This window comes from Nothoprocta perdicaria, unplaced genomic scaffold, assembly GCF_003342845.1.
Source record: "Nothoprocta perdicaria isolate Ctin4 unplaced genomic scaffold, notPer1 scaffold_23, whole genome shotgun sequence".
NCBI lineage: Eukaryota > Metazoa > Chordata > Aves > Tinamiformes > Tinamidae > Nothoprocta > Nothoprocta perdicaria.
The window spans coordinates 3,045,334-3,066,421 of record NW_020455455.1 but is presented as its reverse complement, the minus strand read 5'-3'; the positions used below and the strand labels follow the sequence as shown (position 1 = coordinate 3,066,421).

Sequence of the window (21,088 nt, the reverse complement as noted above, 5' to 3'; positions counted from 1 at the left end):
TTTGAGGAGGGAGGATATCTATTTCTCTCAGGTTAAAATTCACAGACTTAATTCCAAAACAAAATATTAGCAAAATAATTAACTGGCTTCTCAGCATAGTTGGTTATGTTATTTTTTTTTTTAACATTTTGGCAAATCAAGGTATTATTTGTATAAGCTGTTACAGAGATGCTACCCCAGGCATTTCTGTTGTTCCATGTACTTTGCCAGAAGCAACTTCGTCTAATCTACTAAGCAAGGGTATGAGCTCGGATTTATCTGCATTAAAAGAGTGTCTGCCATCGTGACCAAAAGAAATTTCTTCTGCACTGACCGCTCAGTAAAATTTTGGTGAAGATTTTAAGACTCTCTCTAAAGAAAAATCTCTTGTTTAAATGAGCGAAGCTTTTCTTAAGCAGAACACGTATTACTCYTTCTGTTTCTGGATAGGTGTCCTGTTCAAAATCCATGCCCAGCTAGTCTATGCTTGCCAAGAGGACAGCTAGTCTAGCTCACCTAGGGTCTGTAAAGGGACATTGTGCTGCAAACCGCTTGCGTTATGTCACCAAACTGGTCAAGCTTCTGCTCTATGACAAAGTGCCAACCTATATCCATACGTTGTAGTGGTTACTCCTGCTTTTTTTTCTACCACGTAATGTATTTTACTAACGGATGCGTAACTGACTTCACGTCTCCTCAGTCCCCAGTTGCTTCTGATGGCCAGCGCACTCCCAGCAGGGTAGCTAGAGATCTTCTGTGTGGTAGGAACCCGCAACGTACCAAGCTCGAGAGCATTCCCAACGAGCAGTGCTTAGTTACTAGGCTATTTATTGGAGCAGCTCATCACCACAAGAAATGTAAGGTCAACTTCTTCAAGGAAGCTTTTGCGGTCGGACTCCTGAGTTTAAGACCTTCTATTTGGATAAATCACTTGCCCTGGTTAATGTTAGGCAAGAGGAAAGAACAAACATTATGTGAAAAATCACATAGGAGGCAACCATTTCTTCCTTTCATCATATCTTGATAAACTGATTTGTAAAGACTTATATCACGACCTTTGTTATAACTATAGCGACTCATTAAAACTGTATTATGTAATATATTTTGACTTTTGGTGTTGCATCCTTACAAAGAAAAGCTGTCCTTCATGAAATTTCACATTACCAGTGCCAAGGTCCAAAAATTGCATATTAAAAAAAAATGTGATTAAAAAAAGACATCTGTAACAACACAGTTTAAGAGGTTTACAAATTGCTTTATTCAAAAATATATTTTTTACATTTTCATTTTAAAATAGGCTCATTATTTAGAAAAATAATTTAGAAAAATTCTTTTTAGAATTATTTGAAATTTTTGTTATCTTTTGTTGTCTTTGGAATCTATTTAAAAGAAGTGCCACACTCTTTATTAAGCATTACTTAAAAGGATATGAACATGATCAGCAGATTAGCAATATTACAAGGATTAAAATCATCGCCAGAAGGAGGAGAATTTAATTGAAAACACTAAATTTCCTCCAAAGCACAGATGATACATCATCAAAAATATTTTTGGATAACATATAACAACAGAATTAGGTTACTCCCTGGAAACAGTTATTTTACTAATTCCATTGAAAAGATTTTGCAGGTGGGCTCATATCCAGTAATTCATTCAGGAACAGAATTTTAAAAGAGAGAAAATGTAGACAGAATATGTAATTTTGTTATGCTAATTAGAAAAGGAAGTCATGATCAGATGGTTGGTATCTTACTAATATCTCATAGTTTATCTCAAGAGAACCAGGTTTTAAAATGACTGCTCTCCTGAAACAAATATAAATTTTATCAAGCGTCACTCAAAATTAGAAATATTTATTCATTATCGCTCCTTAAAAGTCAACCATCGCTTTGGATTTTCCCGGAGTATTTTATCAATTTGACTTTGGGATATGCCTCTAAGTAGCATCTTAGGAACTATATTTTTTAGGATATGAGAATACCCATGACCACCATATTTCATCAACCTGTGCTTCGTGTGCACGTCATGAGCCATCAAAATCCTGTCTTCGTAGCCTTCATCGATCAGCGTCCGGATCCTGCCAAAGGAAGAAGGATACCTGTCAGCGAAAGGTTCTCACTCTGCATCCACACCAAAGGAATCAGTATTTAACCTTTTAACACTAATGTCCTGCTCAATTGTATGGTAAATGAAAATAATTATTTTTAGTTACACAGAAGACATGTTTCTTATATTGAATTAAAATGAAAGCATTTATTTTATAGGGCGCAAAACCACCTCCAAAGCAGCCTATCACCACGCCACTCGGGGTGGGCAAGGACAAACTCTTCCCACTTGGCACACCGTGTCCCATTAAGTCGAGGCAGGAATTGAGGAATTGCTCCACCAGCGAGCTCGGGACGCAGTTTGTGAATGCAGGAGTTGGCGACAATTTTCCACAGGAGCCGCTTTCCAGCGGGGCCGATTCCCGGGCTCAGCGCTTGCTGCGGCTGCTGCCCTGCTGGCCCCGGTGCAGTCGCTAAGGCCCAGCCTGTTCCTGCTGCTCGGGGCGTCTGGCTCAGCTACGCAAACGCTTTCACATCCGTAGCTCGCTCCCATTTAGAATAACCAGGTTAATAACATTTTTATGTCGTCAGGAAGCCACTCCATAGGGACAGGAACAGCCAAACGCATGGCAGAGATGTTCATCAAGGAAGATGAGCATCACAGGCTTTGTGCTACAGGGCGGGCATATGCCAGCAGATCAGGGGAATTAATACAGMAGCCCAGCGGAACAGAATTGGCAACATGACAGGCAGTCAGCTCAGGAAAAGCCCTAGTCCTTCAGGTAATTCCCTCTTCCTGTGACGACCAGGTCTGCTGCACAGGCTTGTGCCAGTGCTTCTGTGCACCAAATCCACAGAATTGGTTCTGTGGTTGTATAAACTTCTGCCTCCTACAACGGTTAAGTGTTCCACGACGTTCCAGCTTTCCCACTTGCATTGGCAGTAGTTTGCAAGCAAGAAAYGGTGGAGATGAATTGAACAAAGCTCACTAAGCCACCCCCTTCCAACCCTGTCCAGCACTGCCTAGTTTGAATTTTTACTTTCCTGACTCTGCTTTCATCATCAACGTGGCAAATCCTAGTCAAACTCTCTCTGAAATCTTCTGATTCTAATTAGTTATGAACAGACACATGTAGCAAGGTCAAAGAAATCTGGTCAGCATGAAAATGGCAAGTAAGAGAGCCCTTGGAAGATGAGCACCTTCCATAAAAATACCATAAAAAGTGCCAAAGAGCGCACAACACTGTGTATAAGGTAGAATTGCAACATCAGGAGTGTCTTCCACAGCCCTGAATACGCATAGACCACATGCACACCAGAGAATAAGAGCAAAGCTCGGTGTTACAGTAACGTCCTTTCAGTCTGCACTCACTTGGGAGGTATATGATCCTTTACATTCTGTATTTATTGCTTGTTGGAGCACATTTCTGTAGTTATAGTTAGTACCTGTTTCTGACTCAGAGCAAAACTTTCCTAGCAGAATTCGCCACACAAATCCATAAATACTCACATGGCTGAACTGCATTTGAGCAGATGCATATGGCTACAGAAGTTATATTTTGAATACGATAGACAAGAATAAATGCATAACATGTTTTTCTCATTTAGTATTTTCATAGATAAATGGAAGGGTCTGTTTGATTGCTACCACGCGGGTGCTGCCGAGGAGACTGAGTACGATGGGCTACCATACGTGCAGTGGGGATGCAGCGAGATCCCACTAACATCCACTGAAWGGCATGTCTAGCCCAGGCACATATTCACACCAAAAATAAGAGAAATCTTTCAGTATTTATTTCCTATAAGCAGGGTCCTGCAGTACTAAGTACCAGGCAGCTTAAGGAGAGACATCTACAGCTGAAGGATATTCTAGATGGAATAAAACCTTGCAGCTGAACAGACACCTGTTGCCCAAGGCCCGTTCTCTTTTCCATGCGTTTTCCTCCCTATGCTTCCATGTGTGCCGACCTGCCGCGGAGCAGGAGAGCCCGGGTGAACAATTCCAAAAATCAACGTTAGAGATTTTAAATGTGAAAGCTGGAGGTTCATTACAACAGTTCCAAACAGTGAGTGCAAGACTGAGAGCTCAGTTAAGAGCGAGAAAAGATTCCTAGTGTGAAAAGCAGCTCTCAAACTTGGCAGTAAGAGGAACAGTACCCACAACACTTCTGAAGAAGGAAACAGTCCTGAAAACAGCAAAGAAATATTTGGGAGGTAAGCAGGCAGGAAAACAATGCCTGAAGCACAAATGTGACAGCTAAAAAAGGGATTTCATTAGCAATCAGGGATCACAACAGCCATCTCATGAGAGGGAAGGAAAGAAATTGTATGAGTCTGGTAGGTGGGATGACATGCCACCCCGGGAAAGCTGCCACTGACTACGSAGGAATACCGTGGGCAAGGAGCAGGGGCAGGGGGCAGCTCGGGGCTGCGTGAGAAGCACTTTCCCAGCGCCCCRTGCCCGTGTCCCATGGGATCAGCAGGGAACGCACCTCTCCGCGGGCACGTGGTGCTAGCAGAGCACGCAGATCTGTCAGGCAGCTGCACGAGGCTGCAGTGCAGAGCACGAGAGCTCTGATGAGACAGGGATCTCATCCCTCACAGGGGGAAGGGGCGAAAGGGAGGGCGGGGAATGATAAAGTGCTTGGAAGAACAAAAGACTATTTTGTAGGATAGGAGCGCAGGACACAAGACAACCGACGAGTTTAGCTCATTCCGCACATTCAGGAGCAGATGTAATAGGCTGAGATGATGCATGGCAGCAACATCAGATCTCAAATACTGTTTCAARAAAAGTAACATAAATCCTGCATCTCCAACCTTTTGTTTTATAACATGAGAGTCTACAAATTCAGTGACAAAATTCAACCAAATTATCATGCAATTAGGACAGCGAATTAAGTTAGTTTTTTATCCTTTTCTCAAGTAACATTCTAGGTGCTGCAGCTTCCTTTGCAGACATAAGTAGTTATACATAGCTATACATGCTGCTCTAAAAAAGCAAGAGCAGCAGAAAAAAAAMCCCATGAATTTTAGCATGACAGTGAGAGCAGCCCACAGAGTCCCCGTGATGCACCTCAGCGTGCACCTACACCCCTCGCTTGTCAGTGGTGATGCTGTCACTTAAGCTGCATTAAGTAGCTACCTTGCAATTCTTTCATTGTCACTCGGCATGTCCACAGAAGGCTGGAACTGGTAGTGGAGAAATTCTACACCAAACAGGTCGTACTCCAAGTAGCATCCAAGTTCAGCAAAGTCCAGAAGTTTCTTTGTATCAAAGAAAGTCCTGCAGAACATACATAATACAAAGGTATCATTGCTAAAGGAAGAAAAAAAAGGTCTCAAGGCATGAGGACAAGTACTTGCCACCTTCTTATACCCAAGGAATTGAAACCATTATCCGAGTGTTAATTCACTGTTTTGAAACACGGGACTCCCGTTTGATACCTTCAAACTAACGTGATACACGACATTTCTCACATTCAGCTGGGATTTCAGGCATCAAAACCCAAAAYAAAACCAACCCTTCCCCTGCAGTATAGTACGTACATTAAAATTATCTTTAAATGGAAAACGAAAAGCTAGTTTTGATTTCACTAAACCTCTCAATATACAACTTACCAGGGAAGGACACGCAAGGAGAAGGTTAGTTCAGAATGACCTTTAAATAAAGCCAAGRGATAACTTACACAAGACAGATTTACTTTCCCAAAAGAGTTATGGGGGACAGGCACATGCAGGGCTTGCTCCATCCATCAAACACCATTAACACACAACTTTGCCTTTAGTTTCTATCACATACAGTGATGCTTCCAGATTGTCATTAGAGCTGCGATACATCATTGCCTGCACTGGAACCTGGCCACAACACCTGCAGGAAACATCCGCACCCAAATCCACAGTGCACTGGGGAGACTTGGGATGTGGGATTGCATCAGATTTGGAAAGGGACTTGCTGGAAGGAACAAAGCTCCTAAACACMAGTGCTCGTTTGGAAAAGAATGACAAGTGTCCTGACAGCTCTCTGAAATGATTTTTTGTTTTTCTTTTGAAATATTTTTACTTCAAGTATCAAATAAACAAAGGGAAAATAATTATTATTGTATTCATCTTTGTAACCACAAGGAGATCTTTTTCATATAGGGACRAATCATCTTTCCATGAGGACAGCACATTCAACCAAAAGAGAAGCAGTCTGATGTTACTCTTGCTGTGGATACTGATGTCACACAGCGATGCGGCCCCAGGCAATCACATCCCTTTCTGCTGCTGCAGAAATGCCCCATGCCACAGCTCGGGAGCTACGACACGACAGCAGGGCCACGGAGCAGGAACAGATGGGGTGAGAGAGAGGAAACCCAAGCTCAGCAGCCTTGCCACCAGCAGCAGCCTAGGAATAACGAATGAAAAACGAATAAAAAAATGTCATTTTTAAACAGACATTGCGGCTGACAGCGGATGAGCATCTCAAAGCCACATGGACTTGCACAGTGCGGGACAAGAGAGAGGGAAACTTTAGATGCAGCCATGCTCAGGTCACAGGGAGGCAGCACCCAAGGGTGCTAATACCTGGGTGAGGGTGTCAGTGTGAGGTTTTATAGTTTTCTTTTTTAAATCCCTACATTTTGCAGTCACAGAGGGATTGTTTTATTTTGCTAAACAACTGCCGGTCTTGCCCTTTTGTCACTCTGTCCTAACAGGAGCTGCATAAATTCCCCAGCCGCTGGGCTCCTCGTGAGCCGCGCTCGTGTGGCCACAGCTCCTGCTCACCTGCTTATTTAGAGCCTATTTAGCAATACGAGTCCCTGGAAAGGAGCTGGGACACTGGGAAGCGTCTTGTGATTTGGGTCTGATCCATGATTCACCACAGGGATTCTACCAAAGCATCATCATAACAGTCACGTGAAATCAATCAATGCTGATGTCCACAAAAACACCTTTGCACCCCTAATTCCTGTCCTGTAGACACTTGGTATCTTTTGTTCAAAGGTGCTAAACTGCAAAACATGGTGGCCAGCAATTTAATTTTATCATTTGGCTGCAGCTCCTCCCAGAAACTGTTGTTATGTCAAAGGCAGGCAGGAAATATGAAGCTATGCACAAATTTACCTCACATTTAAGGGATCAGGATGGTCCCACATAGATTCTTCCTACTGAAAAAAAGACTTTAAAATGTTAAATGCAAAGCCAAACTTCCTAATAATTTTGGGCTGTGTTATGGCAAGTGCCAGCTGGAATGTGTGAAAGCAGCGAGAGAAGCAGCATCAGGAAATACCATCCAGTCTGTGAGCAGCTGCTCACTGAAACTGCACCTCTGCCGTCGCTATTTTCCTACTTACACTGTTTATWTTTCCACCAACAAAGCCGGGAATTCACTGATCCCCAACAATGTAAAAGGGCAAAACATCCACCCTTGCACATTGGTATCACATTCAAATATGCTGATACCTGCAATTTGCCTAGTCCTTTTCTATACAAAGATTTAGGTCATCAGTTTTTCTTAAAAATAAAAATATAGCTACACATAAGAAGGAATACAGGCAAATACCTAAGAAAAGCACAGGTCATTTATCTAATCAAATACAAAAATAAAAACAATGGCCCAAATTTCATGCTTCTAAAATGTCCAAGTAAAAGCTTGAGCTCTGTATGAACACAAAACACTTGTAGCTTCATTTGAAAGCTCCGAGAACACAAAACCATTAGAAATGTGGAGCACAGAGCTCATGCCTGTATTGCACTCACAACGGGGACACGAATCCGATGGCAGAGCGTTGTACGACCACAGCCACTCTCYACTCTTCAGCAGCCAGATGAACTAATCAATGCTTGGACATTTTCCAACTCATCATAAACTACACAAGGTCACACAAGCCTCATTTGGTAAAGGGACCGTGTTTCTAAATTGGAAAGGGAGAAGAGCACCAATTCCTCTCCACGGCTGACGTGGGGCCTCTGGTTCTTGCTCTCAAGGGAACTAAGAGTTACCTATTTGGTCCAAAACAAGAACTACATAAAACTCAACTGCTTTTATTTATTTATTTGGTTGTTTTAGCAGTTTTTTTCTATCTGGCAGTAGAAAAAAAAAAATCTGTTTTCTGCTCTAATCCAGAATCCAGCAAAATCAATGAGTTCTCCATCAACATATATGTGATGCTGGTCAGGCCCTTTTGGGTGCCCCAGTTCTCAAAAACGCAGCCCCAGAGCCTCCCACACTGTTTGGTAAGAGCTGCTCCATGTCCAAAAGTTTCTGAGCACAGCGGTTTGTGGAGGCAASCAGATCAAGGGGCATCCCCATTTCCTAAAACGTGGGTAGTTACTCTTAATCTCACATCCAAACCTTCAAAGGCAGCACTTAAAGCCCTTAAATCTCACTAAGAACACGGACTTAAGTGCTGAGCCAGGCTGCCTTTGCTGGCAGCTGGTCAAGCCCTGCACAAGAGTTCCGTATTTTCACAAGCAGCAAACACGAAGATAGTTCTTCACATTGTGACCCCAGAGCAGACTCAAACCCGGCAGCCGCCCGAGATGCGGCGGGGCAGGACACAGGCCCAGGAGCCTCCGTACCTGTCCAGGTGGCCCATGACGGTTTTGGAGACGTCGGCGCCGGCTTCCTGCAGGATGCGGACGATGTGGGCAGGGGCGTCGCTGTTCCTGCCCGGGTGGATGAGGAGAGGGCAGCCGAGCTGCGCCTGCGCCGCCGCCGCCGCCCGCAGCACCCGCTGCTCGCTCGCCGTGAGGGGCCACGAGCAGCCGATCTCCCCCACCAGGCCRCACTTGACGCCCGTCCCGTCCGCTCCACGGAGAATCTCGTCCACGATAGTGCCTGTAAGCTAACGAGCACCGAGGTAAGGCAGAATCACACAGAATCACAGACTGGCTGAGGTTGGAAGGGACCTCTAGAGATCATCTAGTCCAASCCCCTGCTCCAGCAGGRACACCCAGAGCACGGGGCGGCATCCAGGCAGGTTTGGAAGATCTCCAGACAAGGAGACTCCACAGCCTCCCTGGGCAGCCTGTGYCAGGGCTCTGTCACCCTCACAGGAAAGAAGCTCTTCCTCACCTGGAGATGGAACTGCCTGTGTTTCAGCTTGCACCCATTTCCCCTTGTCCTGTCACTGGCCACCACTGAGAAGAGCTTRGCCCCTTCCTCCCCACATTCCCCCTTCACGAACTTATACATGTTAATCATATATTCTCTCAGCCTTCCCTTCTCCAAGCTAAACAGGCCCAACTCACTCAGTCGCTCCTCATACGAGAGATGTTCCAGTCCCTTAATCATCTTGGTTGCCCTAAGACCTGAGGATGTTAACATTAGTTGTGTTGAACCGCAACAGACCTGGCCTGCGCACGTTATACCCTGGAGATGCTTCTAAACTCCAGCAATTAGCTATTGTGTGTGTGAAACCACCATGGTTTAAATCCGGTTTCTGTCAGCTAATGTTATGCTAGCTATTAACTAAGACCAAAATAAACACAGATGTAAAACAATTAACAGGATGAGCTCACACAAGTGCCCAGGTTTGCAAAAAACAAAACAAAACAAAACAAGATGGTCTATATATAACTGGAATAGTGATTTCAGCTGAGGTTAATTTTTCTTTAAGAAAACAACCAACCAAAAATGTGAGCTCAGCACAAAACCGGTGCCTCCAAACCCGAAATTGCTTCCCAGAACAGTTCAAGGTAGTTTCTTGCTAAACAAGGGCTCAGAGGAATCCTATTCATTCAGATAGGAGAGGGTCAAAGCTGACACAGATTACACACGACAAATCCCAAAGAGACAAGTTTGAGGCAAATCCTGCTCTTGGGAATGTCAGCGGAGAACCGCAAGGTCTCCAATTACTGCAAAGTTACAAAAACAGAGATTACCGATAAACTTGCAAAGTTAGCTTGCTTTTAAAACATTTGTAGACAAGCAGGACACCAGAATCTGTTAGCAAAACTATAGCTTTTCTTTACCAGAACAGGCCCTAAGTGTTAACAAATGCACTTGGGACTGAAAGTGTAAGGTTGCTGATCACTGCAAAATTGCAATAAAATTGATGACTTTCTAAGTGTTTGGCCTCAAATGTTAAAGAAATTACGATTTTAAGGAAAAATAAAGTGACACAGGTGGCAGACAGATTTGCAAACACATTCAGCAAACCAAAAAACTCCAGAACACATTGGTTTTAAAATAAATCTGTAATACATCCTTTCTTCATCTTGTCTCCTCAACAGGCTCGTGCGATGTGCTGGTAGAAATTCAATTTACATGCTGAAACCAGTTGAAGAAACTTCATTTTACAGCAGATGAGATTCTGGCCAGTACTTCATCCCGTGAAAAGGCATCTTTTGCTTCATGTATAGCCAATCAACCAAGCAACCAAGCCAGGTACAGAATTCACTTCTCTCCTAATAGCAACCTCAAACCATCTCTTCTGCTGCAACATCTCGTGTCACTGACAGCCTATCGGGCTGGACCCTCACAGGGTGGACAGGTACACAGCTGAGTCCTTCCTTTGCACAGCTGAAGGTCAGCAAGAAAACACTAAAATCATCTTTGCACAATCAAAAAAGAGATCATGTCAAATGTACCTATCACCATGGAACATCACAGCACAATCCTGTGGAGGAAACACCTGCCTTTTGGACTGAACTGAGCACTGATCAACTGCTGGCTAGTGAGCAGTCTGCGGGTCTTCAGCAGTCCATCAAATACAGAAACCTCTGCCCTAACAGATCTGCTTGCATCCAGTTCCATGGGGTGCAAGAATATTTGGGAAAAGCAGGACTGTTTCACAGAGCTCAGTGAAGGGAGGGTGGTAGAGCTCCATCATTTTACATTTGCTGAGGTACTGACCATTTATTTTTAAGGCAAATTAGACTCCTTTGTAATCTATGAATCTATGACAGATTCTTTTTTTTTTTAATTTCTTTTTTTTTTCTTAGATCTATTCATTCACATCCACAGGCTCCTGCCTTGGAGAGTCCCACTCCCTCTTCTCTTATCATCACCTTTTCTTAATAAAAGATGAATGAATTTATTATTACAGAAGTATCTGGGGAGCAGGGTCATTATTAGCACATGGTCTTGGGCACTCTGCAAACAACAGGATGTAGCCTCTGCTTATAAAGGCCTGGAAAATGGTAGAGAAGAGAAGTGTAACAGGCAGCTTGAGTGGAGAGATGACTTACAACTGCTTGGGAAATATCACAATTATTTATGCTTTTCACAAGAATCTAGGGTGATCTTATTGGGAAGCAATTAGCCAGAAAAAGAGACAAAAGAGGCAGAAGGGATTTACTTCTTCCTTACAACCTGTAAAAAGACAGGATAATTGGACTTGTACCAGATGCCTACACAAGAAGATTTTTATTTTATTTTATTTTTCCTCTTGCATTATAACAAATCCCTGAGAGAAAACGGAGCTTAAGAAAGGGAAATGCTGACAGACAATCCCAGCACACACAAATAGTGCTGGCCCAGCTATAACACCCAAGCTGCAAAATACTATTGTCCTCCCTTCCTCATGTTCAGAACTTCTAAATTTATTTTGTTTGGATTTTTTGCCAATTTTGATTCTTTCAAGGATAAATCACAGGAGAGGGATTTTGGTGGAGAGTTACCTGCTCCACTGTCATGGCCTGCGTATGAGAAGAGTGAGTGGAATCCACATAGAAACCTGCCCCAGCAATAATATGGACTCCAGTTTCTTCAGCAAGTTTCTTCAGGGTATTCACATCCCGATCAATTCCCACTGTGGTGTTTTCCACTATGGTCCCACCACCTGCTGCTTTAAAGAGCAACAGCTCCTCCTTTATGGCAGCAGTTTCCTGAGACAAAAGCAGGTTTTCTTTATGGCTGTAGGGATGCTGCTTAATCCAAAACARGTTCTTCATCTCGATGGGCCCCTCGGACAGAGGTTCTTGGCCTGGAGGCGGGGGCACGTAGCAGCTGCTGTAGTTCATACTCAGGTGCTCATGAGTCAGYGTGTAGCCAAGCTGGTCCGGGTCAACGAGGCCCAAGACAGTCTGCACTTTTCCTCCCAAGGAAGGCATTTTTCTTCAGCAATCTGAAAAGAGAGAAAAAAAAGAAAAAATTATAAGTCTGGGAAAGAAGAAAAAATAATGAAAATATCTGAGAAAAAGCTGCAAATTCTCATATAATTTCCGTGGATTCTCTCCACTCTCACATATTTCATGTATTTACACAGACACTACACTTTTGTCAGAGCGTTTTCAAACTGCAGTACTCTATCCTACTAACTACTGTGAATAAGAAAACCAAAGCATTTATGTAACCCAAGTAACCTTGTATCAGTATTTGAACAATGTCAAAATGTCTCATTTCAATAAATCATTATCGTATACTGTGCTGATGTCAATWTCATATTAAGATAAGTGTTTCCTATTTTATAAGGACCACTGTATATTCATTTAGGATTCTTTGCTCTTCAGCAGCTCTGATATTTTGTCAGCTTGAGTCACCAGATGAACACACTTGGTATCAAGACTAAATATTCTTTAATGATACCTTTATTTTATTGATCTGTGATCTCAGAGATGTTGTGGAGTCTCCCTCTCTGGAGATCTTCCAAACCTGCCCAGATGCCACCCCGTGCCCCGTGCTCTGGGTGTCCCTATTGGTTGGACTAGACCATCTCGAGAGGCCCCTTCCAACCTCAGCCATTCTGTGGTTCTTGTCCCTCAAGACCCACTATCCTTTTCTGATGATGAGAGAAGCCCCACGCCCATGTGCCTTGCCTGCCCCTCTGCATAAGGAATGTGTGCAGATGACATCTTCTACAGTTGGCATCAAGGCTCCTGCCACCCACATCCAGTAAGCCAGGAGTAACCCCAACGAAACTCTTCAAAGATGGCCAACAGTAACTCAAAAGTGAGTTTGGTCCCCAAACAGCAAGGCAGAAACTCCAATCTACTTTGAAAGTCTTGTTTTCTGTCAGCTTCACTGGAGAACTGTTTTACCAGTTAGTAACAAATCTTARCCTAACATTTCATTTCTATGACTCAGCCTCTAAGATTCCTTTTCTTCAACTTTAATATAAATTAAATCATGTTATTTTTCCAAACTTCAAATGACTAGTGACAAAGATAGACCTTGAGGCTACTGCCTAGCATCGGTTTATGTCAAAAGCATCTGGTCTCTACAAGTACAGCGTGAATCTCTACAGGTTAGAATTTGCTGCATCTCTCTCCATTAGGATTTGGAAGGATTTTCTTGGGGAGGGGGGTCTTTTTAGTGTGTGTGTCACACGAACATTAAACATAGCTGACTACCCAGCTCATGTTAGATCTTCCTGATGCCAGTTGCAAAGGCTTGAGGACATGCAGTTATAATCCCAAGTCAACAAAAATCAGCAGCTGCAAAACAAAATACATGCTTAATCATGTCCAGAGGACAGGACTAACTAGAGCATGCATTATTGATTAAAGAGAGAGGTCTTTCCTGTTTCTGTCTCTCTTTTAGTGAATAATATCATAAACATGGGGTTGTTAGTGCTGAAGTGCTCAGAGGACCTTCTCCTTTTAACTGCTAGTGTTAATCTGCTAGGATGACAGAAAAATTGCAGTCTGAAGGGCACTGAACTCCCCATATTGAAGGGCACAAGACGATCTCCATCCCTTTGGAGACATCTCCCTTCACGAGCCTGTCACTGTCACAGACCAACCCAGGCCTAGTGAAGACTCTCCAGTTGTTTAAATAGGAAAACTTGGCCACCCTTAGGAAAGAGACAGGACTGGCTGTGTTTGCTTGCCTTGTGTATAAGCAGACATAGATGAAAAGCCCACTGAGAAAGGATTGCTCTTTTTATGAATTTCATTTGTGGACTAACGTGTCGACTTGTTTGAGAAGGCAGGAGAATAATTACTTTGGTAGAACAGACTGCTGGTGGTTTAATATAATGATTTTTTTCCAAATAAATTAAGAAGTGCATGATTTCAGAAAATATTATTCCTGAGCAAATAATTAAAAGCAAAATACCTGTCTTAGTCAGAAACGGCTGCTAGCTACAATTCAATTAACTTGCCTAACCTAGTCATTAATTCAGTTCTTGAATAAAGCTGGCTCTCCACAGAGCAACCCACAAGTCTGGAGAAAGTTCAATGATCTGAATCATTCTTGCATTCACAGCACAGACATAGATAACTGCAGACTTTTTTTTCTTTTTTTTCAGTAAATATCTATGCTCTGGTATTTAGTTACACCCTGAGAGCATGAAGAGTGATATTTACATTCTGTACCAGAAACACACTTTTCTTCCCACGTGTTCACTGACAGTACATTCTGTATAGGACAAGTCCATTTTGGCATATAATGAAGTATACAAGTATTTAAACATAAGAATAATGATATCCTTATAACAATATTAGATACTAAGTGATTAGAGTCTACCTTCTTAGGAAGCTTCCACCGTATTTTTTTTAGTGTTGCTATTCAATAAAGCCATTTTAACTGCCTCAGAATTTCCGCTCACTTTCAGATTACAATTTTGATAAAATGCTGATTTTTCACACTTGTAGGTGCTAGTTCTTTTCTGACCTAGTTAAAGTAGATTAGTCTCAATTAATCTGGTCTGAATCCTATGAAGACCCGAGGTTGTGGGAGAGGATCTACATCTAACCTGCGTTCTCATTTACAACAGGGGAGGGAAAGTTCTGCTACCTGTTGAATTTTAGACTAYATCATTTTCACAGAACTAACACATACTTGCAGATCTTTTGTTTTAGATTATTTTTATAAATGTAAGAAGCATCACAAAGACGGAAACTGAAGCAAGCAACATTTAAAGTAGGCCTAATTTTATCTTCCTCATAAACAAGATTACTATTAGTTAATGCCAGTACTTGCTTGCTAAGTTTCCTAAAGCCACAGTTTTTAATTAAAAACATATGAAAAAAAAGTAACCAGTAGCTTCTGATTGGAATTATTTTTRAAATCATTGCCCTGATATCACCTCTACTGTCATTTGAAAAGACAGCATGCCATGATTATAATGACACATTATATGCTATAACGATACATCATCTTTAATAACATTCACCTGATGGTACCATAATTTGTGTCCTTAAACTAGAGTTTAGTTGCAAACAGCTTTTCAATTGAGTAAAAAGTGTTGCTTAATTTAAGGACATAAATGTTGCTACAGAAATCAACATTCATGTGCTTTACTAATTATTTGAACTCTACAACTTCTACAACTTTTCTACAGTTTAATTATTCTACGACTTTCTTTTTCTGGGTACACATACAGGAGACTTAAATCCTATCAACTCATTCTAGCCATCTAATATGGTGGATATCTTGTCCAGAATAATCATATAGAACTTTCTTTTTCACAGAGAGAGAGAAAGAGAGGAAATCATCTCTATAAGCAATTCATCCAGTGKTTTTKTTTTTTTTTTATCAAATAGAATAGGCCAAGTTACTTGCTAGAAATAGCTGCCTCCTTCCATGGACTGTAGAGTCAAGAAACAGGCCTGGACAAGATATTTGTATTTTAGATGGCCCTCCATAAAACACATCAATTATATTTCCTGAATGCTGACCTTGTTTGGAAATAAAAAGGGGTAGCATATTCCTATCACAAGGATAAACTGGCCTCCTGTTAGGTATCTTGCTTTGGGAAACCATTACTTTATACTGTGGTTGCAAAAAGCTTGGTGATCAGGCCAAGACTTCTCTGTTCTAWGCACTACATAAATAAAGAAATTACAATTTTAAACTATAAATATATTTAAATTACGATTTTAAATTATAATCTCTAAAAATTACAGATTCAAACACAAGGAAATGAGAAGGCCTTTAATATACAACCAAAATCAGTATTTTTCATCACAGCCTGTAATAAACTCTGGACACATTTTTATGACAACTGATTGTATAGCGCATAAAATAAGTCTCTCTCAGGCTATTGTTAAATACTGGTGAAGTAAATATTGTTCCTAAAGGTATTATGAGGAGGAAATGGAATTACTGCTAAAAGGAACTACATTCCTCACACTGGGAAAAACTACAGTAAATTTACATGAATACCAATGATAGGATTTGGGTCTCCACTCTTCCCATCAGAAATTTGCACTTCAGTTACTGTATCATTTTAATGGCCATGTAATGGGAAGTCTCCCTAGGTTTCAATTAGCCGTTTCCTACAGTAATCCCATGTTGCTACAATATCATAATCGCATAAATACAGTTTCCACATGTTAATGCATTTGCTTTGATATTGTAAGCATAATTTAATGGTATTAGCACACATTCTCCTTAGACTTGCATGGGAATCATTTTATTGTCATTACGTTACAATATGGTATTATAGCAACACRACATCCAGATAGCTGTGAAAGAAAATTTACAACAAAGCCATAAGAAAAGCTCAATAGTTATTTATCTACAATACAAAAAATTAAATTCAGCTGCCATTTAGCAATAAGGTCCCATCTGCATGAGGGGCCTTTCCAAAGGGCCTTTCCTTGCATAATCACACAGTCCCAAAAACCATGGCATGACACAGGCCTGCTTTATATTATTTACAGCTAGAGGTAAATGCTTTGAGTGACCTCTGCAGAACATGGAAAAGCCTCAGTTTAGAAATATATGACACATCCATAGTTAATTGCTATTATCTATCTATTATCTAGTCCCTGCTATGTCACCATTGCCCACATGTGAACACTTTGTGATGACAAAAAAAGGTTGGTAAAACAACAGAAGAGAAGAGACAGCGGGTAAGAGCAGAGTATGTCAGGAAGAAGTTTTAAAAATTATCTTAAACTGGTCCAAATCAAGCCAGTATAAAAATACCACATCTGTGCAACTGAAAGTCGTTTTCACTGTATTTAAAGGCTTAAAAAAAAACTGTTGGGTATTAAAAAAAAATATGCAGGATGCTCTTGCTATAAGAAAAAAAAAAAACACAAAGCATAGAAGGGGTTAGAAGTATTGGCATTACCTGTACTCGTTCGGGTTGACATGGGTAGATTAAGTAACTGATACTTTCCACTAGGATTTTAGTAACTTCTTTCTCTCACTCCCAATGCTTCTGCCAAATTCAGAGGGGTTTATKGGATGGGAGGAACTTTCTTTTTGTCACCTGACAAGCACATTTTCTAACTTCTCTGACAAGACAGGTTCAAGATCTACTCGATCTTCTCCAAAACTTTGTTTACAAGCTCCTATTACAGAACACACATGCCTAGAAGCCAAGTTCTACACGGGTTTCAGTGAGTGTGGCCTTTGGCCCATGCACAGTATCAGGTAACAGCTACTACGGGMACTGAGCAGAGTCCACAGTTGACTGGCTGAGAGCACAAGCAGCACTGAACTTGTTCCAGGGGGACGGATTTGGGCTCCTTTGGGTCATTCAGCCCAGCATTTCCCTCGGTGCCTAAGGCTACAAACCTGTCCAACAATCCATGATACCACACTCTCCAATGGCCATCTCTCGGTCCCACTGAAGTTTTCTGTTATACAAGATGCCAGACAAAAGCAAATCACATTTGGGGTTATTTTGCCCAAGAAACAGATCTTGGAAATGAGTTAGAAAGATTATGAGGAAATGTTAGTTTCTGGGCAAACTCTCTTCGACAAAATTGGCACATGAGTTTCTCTGAAGGTAAATTCCCATTTAAGTCATAATATCCTCCCCAGACTAAACCAACAGAAGTTGTATTATGCTTTTTCCTCTGCCAAAGCAGAGCCCTGAGACTATCATGATTTCTTGAACTTCAAATTAGCTCAGAARAAAAGTGCCAAGCTAAATAATGTGATCCATTCAGAGGCAGAGCTTTCACTCCTCACTATCTTCATAGTCTTAATAAGTTTTCAGCAATCAGGAAGCTATTATCCAACTGAAGTGAGGGCGACCACTAGAAATAAAACTTTGCATCATGTTGCAAAATTTGCTTTGAAGATAAAGTACGAGAGATGTAGACCAGTGCTACAGACTTCTACAGTGGCAGGCAGAAGCCTAGCAAAGCAGCCAAGTACACATAAAACATTAGTGCTAAGCTCTGTCTTGGAGGTTGTAAGAGAAGGACTTATTTTTTGGTTGAAAGCAGCTTCCTCGTGCCTTTTCTTTCAGGAAAGCCTCTGTTCTCATCTTTCATCCTTTTGCTGATCCCTTTTAGGCCTTACATTATCTTTCCAGCTGAAATCATGTATAGRAAGTAGGGGTAGAGAAAACCCACATCTCTTCACTTTCCTTGAGTGAGGCCTGGCAGTGTGCTACACTATAAAAGCAAAGTCACTTAAACTGCAATATAAGAGAAATTTAAACACTAATAGACRTAAGTGAAAAGTCAAAGTATACTTACAGGAACTGGGCAAGTGAGAAGCAAAGCTTTTAAACATTCACCTGAAAGCTGAGAAGTGAAATTCCCACTGCATGGTGTCTCCATTGCTTAGCTGACGGCACAAATCTTCCAGTTTTGTGGGCTGGGAGGGTCACATCTGGGCCCTGCTCAGGCCCTGAGCCAACTCCCACATGGATTTCGTGGTTGGGGCTCACCTCTGGGACCTCCATGTGACCACGCAGGAATCCAAAGACTTGTCCCAAAGACAGAGTCTGGGCAACAGCCCTAGCATTTAATACATTGCACACTTCTTCTCTTAGGTTGAAGTTCAGCTCTTTCTAAYGCAGTGGACTCAGGCTTTTTTACCTACTCAGACCTGTCTGTGCAGGTAGCAGTCTCAACATCTCAGCTTCTTACAGCAAAGTCGAACTGAAATTTCTCTTTCCCGGAGAGATCCGAGACCAACATCCCACAAGTATTTTCTTCATCAACATCTTATTTGTAAGAACTTCAGGGGATTTGGGCAGCTTCCAGAATTACTCCTGATAAAAGGTCATATAAAAAATCTCCCCTAGGCTCCAACATTACATTAATTATATTTTACATGGTCACACAGTGTTTTTAGGCCAAAAATCAAGAGCAAAGTCACATTATGCTATATAATAATATATGCAAATATGGTCTGAGTACTGCATGCTGCCACATGCATTTGTGTTCTTAGCCCTAAACAGAATCATGTTTGTTTCTAATGGGTGCAGCGTTACAAGCACGTACTCGTTTTCCTGCCAGGACAACATGATACGAGAAAATCTTCTGTGCTTTTCAGCAAGGCGTCTCTCATCTTCATTTCTTCTAAATTTCAAATGCAAAACTTAAGCATGAAGCTAATTTTACTTTTATTCTCATTGACTTTAATTGGTTTTCTTTCTGGGTCACATATGCTTAAATATTTTCTCAAAAACTTAAAATATTTCACTAAGTCTGCTGGATGGTGCATTATCACCCATTTGTGCAGCAACTTCACCAAGAATCACAGCAAATCGCTCTATAAATCTTTAGATTCAGAAGTAATGATAAAAGGGATGGAAATCTACAACAACACACAGCAGACACCGTCCTGCTGACCATACAGATCTATGCAATATAAGAGTCATGTTCATTACTGTCTCTTAGTCAAGACTGTAAATGAGTAACCAGAAAATTCAGGAGAATGAACTCTGTGGTCAGGTTTGTAGGGAAGACAGTAAAGAAGAACACAGGTTAAGAAAGGCTTTGAGAGGAATGATTCTACATCAGCTTCTGAGATTCGACCTAAAAATATGATATTTTTTTAGGTCAAAATTTAATAATAACTTAGATTTGTTAAAACTGTCATATATGAGATGGTGTGGTGGTGGTCTTTCTTCTTAAAAACACTTAAATAACTACACTTTCATACATACCCCAGCCACTGCTAGGATAAATGCATTTCTTGGATTATTACCCATGTACTGACAGGTACCAGAGCAATGACATGGCTGCTGCTTGGTAAATTCTGAAAAGCTTTTTAATGTGTGACCAGAAATCAATGATCTGCTAAAGCAAGATGCTACAAGGAAACCTACCTTAGCAGTTTTGAGTAGAAAAATGAAGTTTATTACTAGAACTAGAGGGATGGGACACTCTCTTTTCCTTCCCAACGCAATCGATAAAATGACTTGGGTATTCACAGAATGACGGAATGGTTGAGGTTGGAAGGGACCTCTGGAGATCATCCAGTCCAAACCCTTGCTCCAGCAGGGACACTAGAGCATGTGACACATAGAAGATCTAAGTTCAAATCTCTGCTCCAAATCAAACTGTGGATTTGAACCTCCGTTTTCCACATCTTAGATGGATTTCTAGCTATTTAGACCCTTCTATCTGTCGGACAGGTGACTAGTTCAAGGCATGGAAAATTCTACCTTGCTCTGCCTTCCTGAAACCAGAAAAAAAGTCTTTATTTCAGCTCATTACAAAAATGAAGCGTGTTCAAGTTTTGTAAGATGGAGAAAAACAAACAGATCTGCACAAAGTGAAACAAGAGATAAAATACAACAGTGTTCAGAGCCAGAGCTCCTTAATAAACGCAGAACTCCCGGGTGCCATATGGTTCAATACGTACAGATTTGGGTGTGTGAGGAGCAAGCCGATGGCTTGCTAACCACCGAGGGAAGCAGTCGTGCCTGCTCCTGCTCCACCGCGTGCTAATTAAAGAAGTTAACACTGGTCATCTATACGAAATGTAATTAAGCATCTGAATGCCATTGTTGCCACCTTTGATTATAACCACAGAAACAAACGTGATGCTGCTGACGTGGAGGAGAACATTATGTCTGTTAAATTACCCAAGATGAGAGGCAATCACAATAATAAATGACACTTACGTAGTTTTTCACGTAATGGCCCCGAAGTACCTGACAGGACGATACAAAACCACCTATGAGAGGGATCACTTGATCCGTCGCTGGCACGCGGCCCCCAGCAGAAGGAGGGCACCCACCTTCGGGCCCCGCAGAGCCCGTCACGACCCGGAGTGTGCAGTAAGGCACCCAGTAGRAAACACTGGGGCAGCCTACGCGGGCACAACATAATCTGCCCAAAGAAAGCGACCTCCAGCTAACCAGCTGTTTCGTTGAGAGTTGCCACAAGCCCCTGGCATGCAGAGAACAGCCTCAACAACAGAGAGCCTTTATAAAACAGAATTGTTGTCCCGGAGGTCCCTACCCCCGCGCGGGCCAGGCCCG

At 41.7% G+C, this 21,088-nt stretch overlaps 1 protein-coding gene across 1 annotated transcript; it reads right to left on the bottom strand.

The window, feature by feature from the left end:
* Window positions 1-1,367: 1,367 nt before the first annotated feature.
* PTER (phosphotriesterase related) lies at window positions 1,368-20,778 on the bottom strand. Its single transcript, XM_026039443.1, has 5 exons — window positions 20,729-20,778; window positions 11,637-12,082; window positions 8,592-8,857; window positions 5,170-5,310; window positions 1,368-2,056 (listed from the first exon to the last, which is right to left on the bottom strand). The coding sequence occupies exons 2-5, from the start codon at window positions 12,066-12,068 to the stop codon at window positions 1,840-1,842; spliced, it is 1,056 nt and encodes a 351-aa protein (XP_025895228.1). The 5' UTR covers window positions 12,069-12,082; window positions 20,729-20,778; the 3' UTR covers window positions 1,368-1,839.
* Window positions 20,779-21,088: the final 310 nt, after the last annotated feature.